An 18,014-nucleotide genomic window follows, 5' to 3' on the forward strand; every position below is an offset into this window, starting at 1 on the left:
CAAGCCTCCAGCTGGAAGTACTTGGAGGTTCATAACCAAGAAGTCAAGATGCGGAGCTCTCTCAATTAAGATGCATGACGTGAAGAAATTAGTTTGCTCTGTTTGCAGTAAACATCAAATTGTTTTATATCTTTCAGACAGCGGAGTGTTGAATGACAGAGAATGTTGGAGATAGTTGTCTGAGGTTTGAAATTTGGTTTTGAAGGAGATCATCCCAGGACACATGCATCCTTCAAGCAAACTCAGTAGAAATTAAAATTACATGGTCTAATATCATAGGAAACATTCTTTGGAGACAGGCTCTAAGGAATCAAGGTATGCAGATGTTTCAGTTGGTAATTTCTTGTTCTAGGCAGGCAGACTGACCCCTACCAGAGTGAAGCAGATCTTACGCATCTGAAGCCAATGGAAATCTTCAGGTTAAGCAAGACACACTTGAAAACAGCAAGTGTAAAGTAGAAGCTTAGTATTTCTACACCTGGGAGTGATGCTTGTTAAAGAATTTGGTTGCATGTGCTTTATATGCAAGCTGCAGGACCATAAATTGATCTGTTATCTTTTATTTGGTTCTATGTTTTCTGATGAAGATTTATTTTGGAGAGAAAATGTATAGGCTGGCAAAAGTCAGGGAAGTACGTGAACTTCAGACATATGTGAGGGCTTGTTCTTTCCTGCTATTGATGATCTCGGATACGAAAGGGAGAGACTTCCCCCTGTTAGCTGAAAGGCAGAGATTTTAAATATCAGTTTTGAGAGTGAGATTAGACAAGATAACCATGCTTGTTTAGCACTTCCTTCCCTGGAAAGGAAAAAGGAGCCTCAGTGGTCTGCTATAGCTTCTCCTTCACTCTCCTGCCACCCTCCATGCTTTAGTATTGCTGCTTATTTGACCCTGCAGTAAACCAGTACTTCTTTGATTCATAGACTAATTTTCTGTGGGCTTAGGCATGTTATGAGATGTCACCATGATTTTAGAAAGAAACACCTTCTTATTTTATTCATTCTCACTCTATAGTATTGGTGATCCTGTCTGTTCTGCAGTCATGCATACTGTCTCTTAGCAAAAAATAAGGCAAAATCAAACTTTAAAAATTCAGTCTTTCCTCTTCTCTTCCCTCAGACACAAAAGCCTTAAACAGGGAAATGGGAAACAAAATGTTTCTTGAGTTTTAAGCCTTCTCTATAAGCAATAAGAAGCATATAACTTAATTCCTTTCTGCAAATAAACTGTTAATTAGCAGTTAAATGTTCACTTAGGAAAAGAAGAATATTTAAGAAGTGATCTGAAGGTTCTGAAAGCTGTTGGACAAATATTTCTGTGAAACTAGTCAAGGGCAATATTTAGTTTATATTAGTTGTCTCACCTTATCAGTATAGTATCTCTTCATAAACATTACACATCAAGCAGGGTTTCATGATCCTTGTTCTTTAGGCACATTGTTCTATAAGGTTTTTTAATTAATTATTATTTTAAGGATGATCACTTAGAAACCTCCGTAGAATCCTAGGATTCTTCCTTTGTAGAAGCCTAAACAGAAGACTCCTTTAAGTTCCCTGGAAAAGAGAGTGTAGAAAGGGGAAGTGTAGAATCCTACAAAGTTTTCTAAGTGATCATAGAAGTTTTGCATCATACTTTAGGCAACTAATTTTTGTTAGCCTGTGTTCTGTCGTTTAAAACTGAAAGTCAGTACAAATTGTAACTTGCCTATTCCACATTTTTAAAATGATCACATCTGTTTTCACCACTAGAGGTCGACACTGCTTCATCTGAGTAATTTGCAACTTGTTTTCTGGCCTGTCAATAAAGCAGATGCAAGGAAGTTTTTGTGCATGCTGATTGAAACAACAGCAATACCTGTATACCTTTTGGTGACCTGTGTTACAGTACTCATGTACAGTGAAAGTGACCATAAAATTAATGCTGAAAAATATTTTTTAGATTCCTCCAGGTTATTTTGAAGATAAGTAAGATTTATTTTTAAATTTAACCAGACCCCACTGAAAAATGTTTGCTAAATGCTGCAAGTTCAAGAATGGAATCTCGCAGATATACCGTCTCACTTAGATGAGAATTTTCTGTACCGTGTTTCCTTCTGAAGGTTATAACACGAAACTTAAATTGAAGGAGCAGAAGGAAGGGTGAAGGTGCAGGAAGATTCACTAAAGTCAGTGCAGCAACATCTAAAAATAATGAAATCATAGCAGTTTCTGTTTTATTTTTCCATTTCTCTTTGCTGTTCTGCCGGCAGCTAACTTTAAAAGTCTTTGTTCTCAAGAAGAGAAAAAAATTCAGTGAGAAAACAACAATAAACTTGAAACTGAAATGAAAGAAGTAAATATATTCAGTGAGATATTGTATGGATGTGTTGCTAATGCTGGTGCCTCTTTCTTTTCTTCCTTCTATCCTGTGAAAATTTTTAGCTATAGGACAAATCAGGTAGATCCTTCCAAGTTTTGATAGTATGGGGGTACTTCCTTACAACCTTGTTGAATTTAGTACTGTTCTTCTCTATGTCTCTACCACCTCACAGTGGATATGCATGCTGGATGAATAGGCTTGGCGTTTTTTCTGTCATTTTAAAAAAACGCTGTTGCTGTTGGACTTGCCAGTCTTGCGGCTTTTCATTCATTGATTATGCCACATCTTATCTGGCTCTACCCTCACAAGAAAGTGCCTCTGTTCTTTATTTGCGGAAGGGATTTCAGGAAAGTTTGCACTTGCTTTTCCAGGCATGAAGCTGGGCAAATAAACACTACCCTCTCTTTTCATTTTATCGCAGCACTAAAATATTTTTGAGGTATAGTTGAGAGGTTTGTTAGCATGCATGTCCCTCAGTTTTCAATAGAAGACCAATTGTGTAGGACCCAGGAGGAATCACTACCTCCAGCAGCAGTTTTAGTACAAATACAAAGTCTAAGTCCCTACAATATAAGCCTAATTCTTGGGTATTCCTTTTGATCAGATGAAGGTGATGATTTCTGCTTTGGAACTCAAATTAGCTGACCAGAGGAAAGTAATGTCTTGAACACTGACAAAGCTATAATGGGAAAAGTCATGACATTGTTTCCCTTTGAAAGAAATCTTTACCTAGGTGACAAAGCAAGTTTGTACTATAACTGAAGTAATTGGAAGAGACTTAGTTGTGATGGTGACAGTATGGGCCAGAGGAGGGCAACGACGGGAGAAACGCATCCTTGAAACCTCTTTTGTATTTCTAAAGAAAATAACAACAAAAGCACTGAAGTTCAGGAAGACTTGCTTCTGTTATTTTGTACTTAATAAACTTCTGGTAGGGAGCCAGTCAGTAACCTGTAGGAAAGGTCTGATAGTTTAAGATATTTTATTTCTGCAGTATATCTTCAAAGAGCTCCCTAAAATTTATTTGTGTACAACATGCTTGACTACCTTTTCGGTGAAGAAATTTTTGCTAATATCCGATCTAAACCTCCCCTGGCGCAACTTGAGGCTATTTCCTCTTGTCCTATCACTTGTTACTTGGGAAAACAGACCGACCCCCACCTCACTACAACCTCCTTTCAGGTAGCTGTAGAGAGTGATAAAGTCTCCCCTCAGCCTCCTTTTCTCCAGACTAAACAACTCCAGCTCCCTCAGCAGCTCCTCATAAGACTTGTTCTGTAGACCTTCACCAGCTTTGTTGCTCTTCTTTGGACACATGCATTGTAATGACAGTGTTTCGTCAATATACTGTGGTGTCAGGTAAATACTGCAAGTCCAGAGGCATTGTCTTTCATGTTATTAACATTCAGTTACATTGTCTTTGGAGGTTTATGTTCAGTTTGTGACAAAAATGGTCTTAAGATTTTGGAAACCAGGTGTTTACTTTCTTTGCTTGTGGTGTTGGAGTTCATGCTGGTTTACAGTGCATTTCACTTTTTGCGTGCTCTTATTCGTGTTCATAGTCACAGAGAGTATGGAGTCATCTCAGCGTACTTCAGGTGAAAGTGTGAGTGGTTTTAGTATTTCTGCCTGTTCTGAGTTGTCACAGCTTACTACAGAGATGTTTTTGAATGAAGGTGTTTCAAGTGCTAGTTCCAAATATTCCTCACAGTGCACACCTCTTCTCCCTGAGAAGTATCACAGATCAAAGTACAACAGGCAGTATGTTACACCTGTAAGTGCTGTAACTGGCAAAAAAGCCAGTCAATTTTTATTTTGCATATCTTCATCATCTTAGAAAAATGGCAATATTGAACAAATGCTGAGGTCTCTTGAAGATCCAGATCCTGTGGATATCAAACTACTCTCCATGGGATGAGTAACTAAATTAAACTATCAGTTGCCTACCTGCAGTATTTTGATTTATTTTGTGTTACAAATTGCCTTGTTTTGCTTTGTGTTGCAATGGTGACGTAACTGGGTATAAGTATGGTAGGCTTTGGCTCTTAGCGTCTTACCCCATACAGTGTTATTTTACACTTCTGCGGTTGATGCATTTAAAAATCCATCTTTTAGAATCAGTTTTGGAGAAACTAGAAATATTAGTCCAACAAACACAGTTGTCAAATGATTTGTTTTCTAACTGAATTTACTTAAAGCAATTCTGATTTAAACATCTGCCTTCAGTTATGTTTTTGCTGAGTGACTTGCTTGTGTAACAAAACGGATTCTACCCCACATTAACTCATGGTGTAATTCATTATATGAGCGCCAACATTTTTAAGTTATTTTATAGGCCCTGTTCTACCATGCTGTTCTTTTTTCTGGGAATTGTGATATACATCTTTCAGTAAGACTTCTCATGACAGAAGTCCAAGCCCAGTGTGAGGATGGCAGTCTGGCCTCATGAGTTTGGTTTAAGCAGTTGAGATAGCATTACAGGAATAAATCCTATCAATACTGATTGTAATTCAGCAGAGCTTTTGAGATAGCATGTCTTCTGGCTGAAACAAAATTGTTTGATAGCAATGTGCTCTGTTCTTTCAGACTGACTTTCCAGATCTGAAGACTTTATGAAAGTGTGTCCAGATGCAAAAGACATGAATACATAGGAGAGCATGAACACCCAGAACACTAGTTCTGTTAAAAGCCCTGAATATCCAATGAACAGTCTCTTCTGAACACCTGTTACAGGCTGTCATCAGAAACACATCACTACAGTGTTTGTTCTCTGTTACACCAGCTCCTCCTAGAAACTGGAACTTGAGACAGGGCATTTCTTTCAGTAGAGCTACTTGTGACATTCAAATTACATTTGTAGGCAAATAAAGACTATCTTGAACACTAATACATTTACAGTTACAAAAGAGAGCAAAATGGAACACTGTCCAATGGGATATGCACCCAAAAGAGGCAGAGGCTGATTATAATTTAGTTTCAAAGAGATTCTTAGTTAATCAGGCACAACAAACACTGCAAGTTCAACGTTAGATGGAAGTACCAGTAATTTTAACAATATATTGTAATGCTGACACAAACTGGAGGTCAAAGGTTGCATGCTTCTAAATGAGTGCTAGTCAGTCAGAACAATTAGCTCTTTAACGTTACTTCCCTTATACATGAGTTCTAAAGTACGGAGAAGGCCTATATAACCTATAATAAAAAACCCTGTTGTCTCAAGGGAGCAGTGGCAGCAAGACCCCATAGAGTTTGATCCCCTCATGTTTGCAAGATTCTGTGAGAATAAATAAAGTGTATCATGTAAGGATATTACATGACTTCTGGATCCTGCAAGCAGATGAATTTACAATCAAAACTGACATCTAACATCTAACTACAGCTGGATACAGCTGTGCCTTACCAGCACTTCTGTGTACGTGTTCAGCTAGATAAATATAATCCTGGTAAAAATCAGTTTTGGAATTTCAGAATAGCTGAGTGGACTGCATTCACTGCATACATGCATATATTTGCATGTATGCAAATGTGACTGGCTGAGGTCTGCAAATTCATTAAAGGAAGTAGGCAAAGCAGAAGGAAATATTACTGTTACTAAAAGCAATGGTATTTTATAAGGAGAGAGAAGGCGATAGGAAGGTACAGTGTTAAACCAGACTCTTTATTAGTCAAATATGCAGGTAGAATAGCATTACTATTCCCAGTTGGTATTTGTTTTTTATTAGGAACATAGAATCATAGAATCGTTAAGGTTGGAAAAGACCCTTAAGATCATTGAGTCCAACCGTTAACCTGTCACTGCCAAGTCCACCACTAAACCATGTCCTCAAGCACCACATCTACCCTTCTTTTAAATACCTCCAGGGATGGAGACTCAACCACTTCCCTGGGCAGCCTCTTCCAATGCCTCACTACCCTTTCGGTAAAGAAGTTTTTCCTAATATCCAACCTAAACTTCCCCTGGCGCAGCTTGAGGCCATTTCCTCTTGTCCTATCACTTGTTACTAGGGAGAAGAGACCGACCCCCACCTCGCTACAGCCTCCTTTCAGGTAGTTGTAGAGACCGATAAGGTCTCCCCTCAGCCTCCTCTTCTCCAGACTAAACAAGCCCAGCTCCCTCAGCCGCTCCTCATAAGACTTGTGCTCTAGACCCTTCACCAACTTTGTTGCCCTCCTCTGGACACGCTCCAGCACCTCAATGTCCTTCTTGTAGTGAGGGGCCCAAAACTGAACACAGTACTCGAGGTGCGGCCTCACCAGTGCTGAATACAGGGGCACGATCACCTGCCTGGTCCTGCTGGCCACACTATTCCTGATACAAGCCAGGATGCCATTGGCCTTCTTGGCCACCTGGGTACACTGCTGGCTCATGTTCAGGTGGCTGTCAACCAACACCCCCAGGTCCTTTTCCTCCAGACAGCTCTCCAGCCACTCCTCCCCCAGCCTGTAGCGTTGCATGAGGTTGTTGTGACCCAAGTGCAGGACCCAGCACTGAGCCTTGTTGAATCTCATACAGTTGGCCCTGGCCCAACGATCCAGCCTGTCCAGGTCCCTCTGTAGGGCCTTCCTACCCTCCAGCAGATTGACACTCCCGCCCAGCTTGGTGTCATCTGCAAACTTACTGAGGGTGCACTCAATCCCCTCATCCAGATCATCAATGAAGATACTGAACAGGACAGGATGTAGATCTCTTTCATATATATGACAGAAAAGGGACTAGAGCTCTTCATTTCGGTGTAGACCAAGGCTAATATGCTAGGCAACACGGATCCAAGGCTGACATACTCTATTGAAGTATTCCTCTACACAGCCTGTACCCAGAGATTGCTTTCCTTTATCTTTCTTCATCCCAGTCATCAGCAATGACCCATATTAACTTTACTAGCCAGCCAGCTGGGAAACCAAGAAGCCAAGAGCACTGCCTCTGAGGTATTCCAGCCTAAGCCTGGTCTGTGTTAGTTCACAGCAGTTTTGCGGGTTTGGAGTGGTGTTAGTGCTGAGCTTGGCTTCAACTTTTATACATACTGAGGTTAGTGTGTTTCCTTAAAGTGCTTCTGCTTTATGGCTGACATGTTGCTATACCTCTGCTTTTCCTACTTTGTCAAAGGAGCACTTTTGTGGAAATTGGGAAATTTCCTCATCAAGAAAATTGCTGTTCTGAGGCACTAATTACAATCCTTGTGTGACACAAGAGAACATCAATGCTGTGATAAAGAGGGAGTGCTTAGAAATGCTTTTTCTAACTACTCCATGAGCAAAGAGAATGTTATAGTGATTAATTCCTGTGCCAAAAAAACATTCTTGTGAGCTTTTCTTCTGGATTAATGTGGTCAGGTCATTCCCTCTAAGCAGTAAGGTTGGTTTTAAATAGATTTACCTTTTCCACCAGAACAAAACCTCTCATGTATTAGATCTCTCAACAGTCATTTGACTGACAGGCATAAATGAGTAACTAACAGGGTTTTTGATGATCAAGGGAAAAATAACAAAAAGGAAAACTCTGCTTCTTGCTATGTTAGTTTTAAAATAGCCAATTAAATTGGGGCATGGATGAATTTCCTAAAGCTGGCTTGCATACTTTAACAATATGAGAAAGCTTTTTGAGCTTGAATCAACTCTGTAACACCTTTTGTAAGGGTAGTCTGGTGTAAAGCTTATGTGTACCTCCTTGTAAGTTGTTTTCTTATTTCACTTGAATCATAGAATCATTGAGGTTGGAAAAGACCTTTAAGATCAACAAGTCCAGCCATTAACCTAGCACTGCCAAGTCCAGCGCTAAACCATGTCCCTAAGTACCACATCTACATGTCTTTTGAATGTTCAGTATTTCTCAGACCACTGTCACTTTCATGCAGCAGCTTGCTTTGGGAGCTGCTTATAATAACATGAAATGATGTAGTTTCATAGATTAAACCCATTCTCTGATATAAAGCAGAGCAATGCATTTTTTACCAGTGTTTTGTGATTCATGTGTATTAGATATGTACAGACAGATGTTTCAAGTACTTCATTTTAAACAATGGTGTTTGTACTAATGCGATAATCAAACAGAAAATGTGCAAATGCACTTTTGACTTAATACCCTTTTGGACTGGATCAGATTGTTCAAGCTGTAGAAGGTTGCCAAACTCTCTGGGTATATGGAAGGCTGAGCTGGCCACGTGGACATCAGTCTGTCACTGTGCGGCAAATAAAACCCCTGCCACTGCTCTGTTAACAATCCTGCTTCCCATGCTCAATAGCAACCTTTATCATCTCTGAGTTACCTATAGATAGCATCATAATGAGCTGTTCCATTTTGTTAGTTTTCAGAGAATTAGGGCATGAGCTGCCTCCATCTTTCTGACCATAGGGAGCAACAAGTACAACTCCAGGCTATATTTCATGTAGGGTGGGCTACAAACACAACCTGTTTTTGTGCAAAGGCAGTAGCTTACTGAGAGAGGGAACACAGGGAATTTTCTTGCACAGGCAGAAAAATCTATTGAATCCTTCAGGCTAAAACTGTAAAGCATTAAAAACCTTAAACTAAACTTGAAAATATCCTTACACGAAATATAAATTTTTGCAAAATAAAAATATTTTTGAAAAGAAAAAATTTTAAAATCGTGTTTTGTAGAATAGTTTGGGTCAGAAGGGACCTTTAAAGGTCATCTAGTCTAAGCCCCCTGCAATGAACAGGGACATCTTCAACTAGATGAGGTCCAACTTGACCCTGAATGTTTTCAGGGATGGGACATCTACCACCTCTCTTTGTTCATTTTGTTGTTACATAGTTTTATACTCCTTTCTTCGCTTAACTTTCATTCCTTAATAAATCAGTCATCTCTGTTCTTTTCCCTTACTTATGCCAGAGCTGCATCTTTGCAAACCTGAACCTCTGAATTCTGTTTTTACATGACTATGCCAATAAATGTTGAATGTATAAATTGGCAAAACCTGTGCAAAAGTAATGGATTACCTGTGTTCTCCCCTGCCCCATCTCATTTTGATCTGACCCAGGAATGCTTCCATAGCTGCTGATAAATGTATATATCCTGTAATGGATTATAAAAGTAAAATCTTTAATAGAACTTTCTTCCATGTTGGATCTATTTCAGTAAGAATTAGCTTCTTCATACATTTAGGATGACAGTTGTGAGGTTCTCAGTGGTAGCCTACTTCTAGATTATTTGAAAACCAGCTATTTTATCATCAAATACTTTTAGTTTTTAAAGATTAAAAACCTATTAAAATCCACTTGATGAACATTTTTACACTGCTCTGATTAGTCTTTTTGTAGTAATGGAAAAAAATGTTTGTTTTATTCTGTTAAAATTAATTTAACATTTATTGCCATACAAGCACTAAAACAGCTTGAATGGTAGAATATCATGAACTTTACATTTAGTTAAAATTTTTTAAGTGATTTGTCATGAGTTCTTTTACCGTTAAATAAAACACTAAATGTTTAATAAAATAATTGTTTTGACAGCACTGAATCACATGACAATGAAGACTTTTTTCAAGCTGTGCTGACCCTGCTTTTCCAGATAATTCCACATCTGCTTCGCTGTGAAAAATTCATGCCACACTTCATGAATTCTTTTTTTTTTTTTAAGTAAACCCATTCTGGAATATTTTATTAAAAGCAAAAGGAAAATCCTAAATATGTTTTAAATGACCAGGGAAAGGACATCTTTATTAGACTGTGTCATTCTGAAGAAGCTTTTTATTTTTGCAGAGTTTTTTGGGTTGTATCAGCTTAATTTTGCCTTCAAATAGGTGAGTGGCATCACTAATATAATTAAAAACATGTAAGATGAAATAAACAGAACTTGTCAAGGTATTAAGTATTTTCCTCTGTTTTTCAACTCCAGTTCATGTATAGCAGATGCTGATGTAGGTATTACTATATTTTCTGCAATATTGTAAATGCTGAAAACAGCAACATATGACTGATCCCTGTATGACAAGAAAAATGTACAAATTGCTTGAAACTTTTGTAAGTATAGTTTTATTGCCTTTCAAAATTTAAACAGCTCATTATTAAGGTATATACACAACTTTTTAGCTGCTTACCTAGTATATTTGGACCTCTTTATTTGCTTTCCTAGTATATTTGGACCAGTAGTGCAAAAGTTCCAACAGAAACTGCTCCAGTAATGTCCTAGATCTTTATTAGAATAGAGCGACATTTATAGAGATAAAAAACTGAGATAAATATTTGTAGCCGCTTCTATATATGAAAAAGTTATTGCATATTTGCTGGGGAAGAAAGTTTGACTCTTTCCTTCAACTCTTTTTCATAATTGTTTTAAAATAAACAGTAATTTTAATACTTTTTTCCGTGTTCATTTGGTATTATCAGCTGCAACTTTTTCAGCTCAGCTTGGTACTATGAGATCCTGATGCATTTCTCAGCAGTTTAATCTTCCATATTGACCATTTCCAGCAATAAGTTGGGCATGGTACGGGACTCAAGCCAATAAATCTGACAGGACCTCTTCTGGATTTGAACAAGGGCATCTCAAGACACAGTCAATTTTGCCAGCCAGGCAGATTATCTCAGAATGCTTTGTACAAATGACATTGGAGAAATGGGAGCTGCAGAACAGAAGAGGTAGAGGTCATCTGCAGAGGGTAGCAGGTGAACAAGAGAATGGCCTGGGGAACAGAAGGAATGGAGGATGTGAACTGGCGGTGTAGGCACTTAGAAACTATTGAACATTATTGATTTGAAGATTTTTCTAAATGGCAGAGGAAAAAGAAACATGTTTGCAGGATTGTCTTGCACCCAATGTTCAGTCAATAGCTATTAGAGGATAACCCAGTGGATATACTGAAATTCCAGTTGTAAGGCATAAAGCTCCTCAACTCGAATGTGAGGCATGCCCCATCCCCTCCCCCCAGAAAAAACCCAACAAATATAAATGTTCCAAGTAACTTAGTAACTTTAAGCTATGCTCGTTCTCTGTCCCACTGGTTGCCCAGCAGAAGACATGAGAGTACACCGTAAGGGAGGTATCCAACATTGCCTCCCCTGGCAGGCAAGTGCTGCGTTGAAAGAAAGAAACATCATCTCTGCTTTTATGGCAGCTAGGTGAGAGAGGTTTTTCTCCTGACCTGAAAAGATAATAGATTTCAAATGTTTTCCCAGTCTGTATCACACTGAAACCACGATTTCTCAAATAACAGGAAAGAAAACACCATCTGTTGCTCAAAGCAACAGCAATAGGATGCTTGCCTGGGAAGTTATGAGAAAGTTTTAACTCTGTGCTCTGTCTTGTTAAGCTTGTCTTGTACTTAATCCTCAGTCTCCTCTCACAGGCAAGTGTCCTGGTCGCCAGGGCTCTGAGCTCTTCTAGAGTCTTTTGTCTTTTCCACTGGAGCCACTGTATTTAACTATTTAACTATATAACTGTATGCTAACTCTGAGAAATCTTCCCCATTGAAATCAGCATGTTAATCCCCAGCATATCATCTTTCATGGAAGAAAGTGGAATACAGATTGTGTTATGTGTTTAGCCCTGAGTGCCTTTTTGTATGGGATAGGAAAGATAGAGAAATATTCTCAGGTATGTGTGCTGCCCTGATCTTAGTGTTCCTGCTGGGCAGTGGTCTGTACTTAGCTGAGTTAGCATTGTTATAAATATGAGGGTTTAAATGAATAAATGCTCTCTGACTAAATATCTCACAGTTAATTGCTGCAGAATCACAGTATAGCTCCAAAATAGAACGCAGAGGATCAGCATGTGACTGTTCATTCTGCCTTCCCAGCAAAGCTTCCGTTAGCAGCAAACAGCAGCTGCAGATAAAAATAGAAGGTGATAAGCAGCTAGGTTAAATGCAGAAGTCACTCTCCACGACAGCAAGGAGTCCAGAGCAACAATGAAGTCTCTCCGATTCATTAGTGCTGAAGCATTCGTGTCAAATGCAGAGTTTGCCAGGAAGAGTCTCAGCAGTGTTGCCCATAATCTTTTTCCTCTTCTTTTTAAAGCCAGCTATTTACTGGAGCAAGGGGAAGTGATTCATGACTTGGTGGAGAACTGGCCACTTGTTGACTTCAACATGGGAAAACTTTTGGGAACTACTGTGGACTACCAGGAAGACCTGAGCCATAGAACATGCTCAGTGTGCTTGGAAAGCTGTCTGACAGGACTAAGAGACTATGTGCTGAATCATCCTTCTCCCTATGTGAATAGGCTGAAAGTGGTCGACTTGACGGGTATGAAAGATGTTGAAGTTCAGTTTTGTGAGTGTAAGAAGACAATGGGCAGGTGGGCCAGGACACAGCTTCTCTCTAAGCTTTGTTTAGAACTGCTGGTTTACCTGCAACAAACACAGTGCAAGCCAGGTACCTTTGAAATCAGTATTGATGTGCTAATTGACTTGTTTGTTACAGAGCGGAACTATGAGCTGGTAGTGCAGGCCCTGTTGAAGAAATGCTATTGTCCATTGAAGATCTGCTGTGTGGCATTCAGATCTGACAACCTGGCTTTGCAAAAATTCTTCTATATCATAAAGCTCACTGATCCCTCTTTGTTGCGCAAACTGGAAATAGTTCACAACGTTCGCTTGGAAATGGAACACTTGGAAATACTCTTCAACAGTATCCACTTCCCTCTATTGATGTCATTGACCTTGCCAGCACGAACATTTAATGTGCGGAGGTTCACAGCTACAGATGAACGGATGCTTACTAACATTGGGGAAAAGATGGGTGAAATGACGCAGCTGACCGAGTTGAGTATGCCATTTTCTATACTCACAGGAAGAATACAGAAACTGCTCAGGTAATTTGGTCATCCTGATTTCAGTCAAACTGTAAAGAACAGCCCTTTGTGCCATCAGCAAGCTGAGAATCTCTGAGCATAAGGGAAGTGAGTATATCTCAGGGGGTGTGAGAGAAAAGGCAGCAGGAAGCTAGGCAAGAGTATTTGTTGGGGGGAATTGGAAGCCAATGTATATCTAACACACTTAGAACTGACTGGTTTTGTTACTCTTCCAGAGCCCATGTGATCAGTATGATGAGAATATACTTTTGGCTACCACATAAGAGAGGGTTACACGCAGACATTTTTGATTTGCCACATTCTTGAGCTTATATCTCAGTCAGCTGGGGCTGACCTTTGGAGCAAGACCTGAGTCATATTCCAAGTATTTTTCAGGGTCTCTAGTGAATTTTTGTCCTCTAAAAGCCAGGCAGTAAATATACCAAGATTCCACGGATATTTTTAGGTGGGAAGGGGGATAGTAGACTTTGATTTGAGACTTTGATTTCAGTTGTTTGTTGTGTCTGTAGATCTCAAGGCAAGAGAGATCTGATGCTTTTCTGTTCTACAAATCAAGCTAATATATGAATATTCATGATGATGAATTCCTGGGAAAAATTGGCAATTCTCAAAAAAATAACAAGCTGTCAGTGAACAGTGTTCATATTTGGCAGAAAGTAAGTTAACTGTATGCTTTTCAGAGCATCTAAATAAAAGTCAGACAAAAGTTTCATTGAGACAAATCACCTTAGTCTAAAATTCCTCCTGTACAAAGAAGTAATTTCATTTAAAAGTCATGAATGGTACACTGCTTATATTGATAGAAATAAATTACAAGTTTCTAACCTTGATCCAGCTGAGGTCTGTGGCAGAAGTCTTGCTAAGATTTAGTATGTATGAAAGGGATCTCTTGATTTTCATCTCTCAAAACTATTTTATATTCAACTAGATTATTTGCACATAATCTCAAGTATACTTTTTCCAGCCTTCTTCTTCATCAGAAGGCCTCTTTGCAACTGTAGAACAATACAACGTGTAAACTTGGAGATTTAAAAACATAATAGAAACAAAACTAGAAACAAAAGCATATGTCTTGTTAGAATACTGATTGGCTTTCATCTTGGAATGAATCCTTCCTTAATGGAAATGATCTAAATCTCTGGAATTATAACAGTTTTCTACAAGAAGCAGCCACCAATGCGTTTATGGTAGTAATGATCTGCAAGTAATAGACACCTGACAACGTATAACTCATTACAAAATAGACACATAGAATATTACCAAATTAATCCCCATTAAAACAAGACAGTTGGAGTCATGTAAAGTAGGAGCTAATTCATGGAACTGATTTCAGGAAGAAAATAAACTTGTCATTGTTGGTACATGCCTCTGCATCTCAAAAGAGGTTAGAAAAAATAATGAATGTGGCAGATGGCTGCATTCATAATGTGGATAGTTGTATGATATTTTGTAAATGTAGCTTTTCAATGTTTTATGCCATAAAACTTTTTTTCTCTTTAATTCTGCAGCCCACTAAAAACTCCACTGAAGATGCTGGATGTTTCTAACTGCTCATTGAACCATGCTGATATGGCCTATTTAGCCAATAGCTTCCATGCTAATCACTTAGAAGCCCTGGACCTGAGTGGTCACAATATACCTGACCTTTACCCATCAATATTCTTTAAGCTTCTCAGCCATTCCTCTTCAGTACTCAGGAGTCTTACCTTGGAGGACTGTAACATCCAAGACACTCATGTCAACATGTTGATTTTAGGTTTAAGCCCTTGTCAGAAACTACAGGAGTTTAAGTTTCTTGGAAACCCACTGTCATCCCAAGCACTTAAACACCTTTTCACATTTCTCTGTGAGTTGCCAACGCTAAAAAATGTGGAGTTCCCAGTTCCAAGGGACTGCTACCCTGTTGGCATCACCTACCCGATTGATGATGCCAGTCTCTGCAGATTTGATCACCAAAAATATGAAAGTGTAGCAGAGGAGCTTAACCTCATTTTACTCCAAGCAAATAGGGAAGATGTGAAGGCTTCAACTCCACTCTTTGGCAGTTATGACGCAGCTGTGCAGGAGACGAACAATGAACTGGGAGCTTACTTGATCAAGTCCTTCAAAGAGACTTTAGAAAAGTTCACTAATTCTCTTAACAAAATGAGTTAAGGGTGTAATATAGTGGTGATGAGAGGCTCTGTCAAATCAGAAGTTAATTTAGTCTTTGCTAGAACTGCACCTTCATTGATCAGTCTTGAGTTTTCTTTAATTTCTCAGCTGAATTTACATCTGTTTGAATAGTTTCTGATCACCTGAGGTATTTTAACTATGCTATATCTGTTGCGTACACCTTACATCAGCACTGCTTGCTCCCAAAAGAGGGAAGGACCCTTAATAGCTTATTATTTTACACAAAAGCACTTTGTTTCTCAGTAAAACAATAGTTGTCTAAGCTTGGCTGATATCTTATACCGTTTCCTCTGGATTTGGCAGTGAGGCTTGTAGCCCTACAGAAAAGATAGGAAAGCCCTTTCCTAAGTCCAGCAGGATGTCCCAAAGATGGTGCGCCTATCCTCACCTACGGCTCCCTAAACCAATTTTTGTTTTTGCCCTTGGCCTTCCGAATTCCCCAGTCTGTGTTTTATCCAGTACAATCCCAATAATGGGGGATGTATAACAGACTGCATGTCCCTGTGCCACTCTTTCTTCTGCAGAGGCAAGCATGATAAATCTCCTTTTGCATGGGGAATTACAGACTTTTTGTCTAATATATTGCACTGGTGAGGAGGCAGCAAACCAAATAATTGGCTGACAGCAGGGGATTTCCCCCCACTTCCCCCAGCAATATGAAGCAGCCTATGAGAACACTGCTGAAGCTCTTGCAAAGTGTATTTTACAAAGGCATACCAGCCTTACCATACAGCTGCACAGCCACGCTTGTGATGTCAGCAGGTAAGTGCCTCAAGCTGCTCCCTTTGTTGGATCAGCTTCTTGGCTGGTAGAACGTACCCTGCTGCTTTCAGCTGTTTTAAAGAAAGTCTAGAACAGTGGTAATAATGCAAAAAGGTCTAGTGTCGAAAACATAACGTAGAAAAATTAATCCAATGACAATTTCAAAAATGTGGAAAAGGGACAAGGCGGGTTGCTGACTAACTAGAAGTTCAGCTGCGTAAAATACTGCCCTCTTCTGCCAGGACTGTGTATTGTTCTGCCACAGAATTGCAAACAGTGCCTGGAAGAATCACATTAGTTGGGCAAGCTCCAGTGCAAGAAATGTATTTGAGTGACAGAGTAAACAGAATCCCAGACACACCCCACCACCCCACCACCCACCCCCCCTCCCCGTGTTGGAAGGGGCCAACAGGGTGTCAGGATACAGCAGTAGGGCCACAAAACAAATCTGAGGAGCGTACTATACTGGGGCAGGAATCCCTAGGTAGTAGGCAAGTGTCATAGTCTACTCAGCTTCTCATCTGTAATAGTGTGGACAGACCAAAGAGAAAGACATTAGCAAATCTTACCTATTGTCAGCCAATTTGAGACCTCTGCTGACAGGCTCTGTCAACTCTACCAGAGCCCAAACTGCTCTAATGTAGAACTAGAGACTTGGTTAGCTTCTAGGTGATCCGAAAAAAAAAAATGCTCAGGTTAATGCCAAGCACTCTGCCATTAAATATACTTTAACAGTTCATGAAAACTTGATTAAACAGCACTGAAAGTGAACGTTGTAGCACGAGTTGAGGTATCATTGTAGTATTAAAAGATCATTATTAAGATAACAGAGGCAGCTTACTTGAAATAATACTGGATCTCATTATCTGAGGTTAAGGAAGAAACTTTCTTCATTTAGGCAGTGCTGGTTTGTGAAGCTTTCTGTTTATCCACAATAAGAATATGCAAGCAGCTACTAACCTAGTTTACAAAAAAAAAAAAAAAAGACTGAGTACTAAGCAGAGCTTACAGGTTCCGCAGCATGCATTTAAATGATTTTTTGATGTCTTCTTAGCTTATGTTCTTCCTTCTAACATGCTTTATTGATTAAACATATGATGGTAAAATTGAAAGTGAATGGATGTGACCTGTTTATGTTTACAGAGTGCTAAAAAAAAAAAAAAAGTAGTCTGAGTTGCCAAGCCAAGAAGCTGTGATTTAGAAAAAGCCAGAATTGGGTTCTGTAGGGTCTTGCTTATATTTGGACAGAGTTCCTTTGTCCTCGTCTCTACCTTTCCCTCCCTCTGACCTTGCCATTCTTTCCATCCCAGACTTGACCCAAGACTTCTCAGCCAGACATAAAGTGGTTTGAATTTTGCTAGGCCAAGGATCTACTCCTTTGGGATGAGTAGTGGCACTTCCTGTTGCTGGGAGAGGACATTCCATGTATAGTAGCTGCAAGCATATTTGCAGCAGGGGCAGCTAACAGGTTGTACCTGGAGGTGAAGGTTGGCCATTTTGGAAGCATGTTGTACTACAACAGCCAGTCCCAGCCTGTTTCAGTACACACGAAATAGAGAGCTTGTTCATAGATCAGCTGTTATTTCAGAATATTTAAATGCCTTATGAAAACCGCTGCCTACGCAGCTATCTCTCTGCTTTCTCCTTGCCTAAAGCCAGTCCTGGTCCACTGCTTTATTTTATTTCCTCCTTCTTCTGCTTCCCACAAACTCCTGCCTGTCTTCCATTTTGCATCTTACTGAATATGCTGTCTATTTATGACTCTCTGGGCCAGGAGGAGTATGTAGAGGCCATAGTTTCAGTTTTAGTGCCCAGTGAGGAACAGCACTGTGTCTATTTCAAAGAGTCCCTTTGAGCCTGGAGTATGGAGTGCATTGCATTACAGAAGTGGTGCACATGCATCACTTCATGCAGAATAGCTGTGAATGACTGACAAACAGTTGGAG

At 39.5% G+C, this 18,014-nt stretch overlaps 1 protein-coding gene across 3 annotated transcripts; it reads left to right on the forward strand.

Moving 5' to 3' along the window:
- Positions 1–10,083: 10,083 nt before the first annotated feature.
- On the forward strand, positions 10,084–15,995 carry LRRC14B (leucine rich repeat containing 14B). Of its 3 annotated transcripts, XM_087737645.1 has the most exons (4): positions 10,084–10,120; positions 12,336–12,563; positions 12,741–13,131; positions 14,640–15,995. In XM_087737645.1, the coding sequence occupies exons 2-4, from the start codon at positions 12,407–12,409 to the stop codon at positions 15,283–15,285; spliced, it is 1,194 nt and encodes a 397-aa protein (XP_087593771.1). In that variant the 5' UTR covers positions 10,084–10,120; positions 12,336–12,406; the 3' UTR covers positions 15,286–15,995. The 3 variants fall into 3 exon arrangements, with proteins under 3 accessions (XP_087593771.1, XP_009473653.1, XP_087593782.1); XM_087737656.1 differs by lacking the exon at positions 10,084–10,120 and having other exon boundaries at positions 12,461–12,615; XM_009475378.2 differs by lacking the exon at positions 10,084–10,120 and having other exon boundaries at positions 12,227–13,131.
- Positions 15,996–18,014: the final 2,019 nt, after the last annotated feature.

The sequence above is a fragment of the Nipponia nippon genome, unplaced genomic scaffold, assembly GCF_047370975.1.
Source record: "Nipponia nippon isolate SJK-2023a ecotype South Korea unplaced genomic scaffold, ASM4737097v1 scaffold_1, whole genome shotgun sequence".
Taxonomy (NCBI): Eukaryota; Metazoa; Chordata; class Aves; order Pelecaniformes; family Threskiornithidae; genus Nipponia; species Nipponia nippon.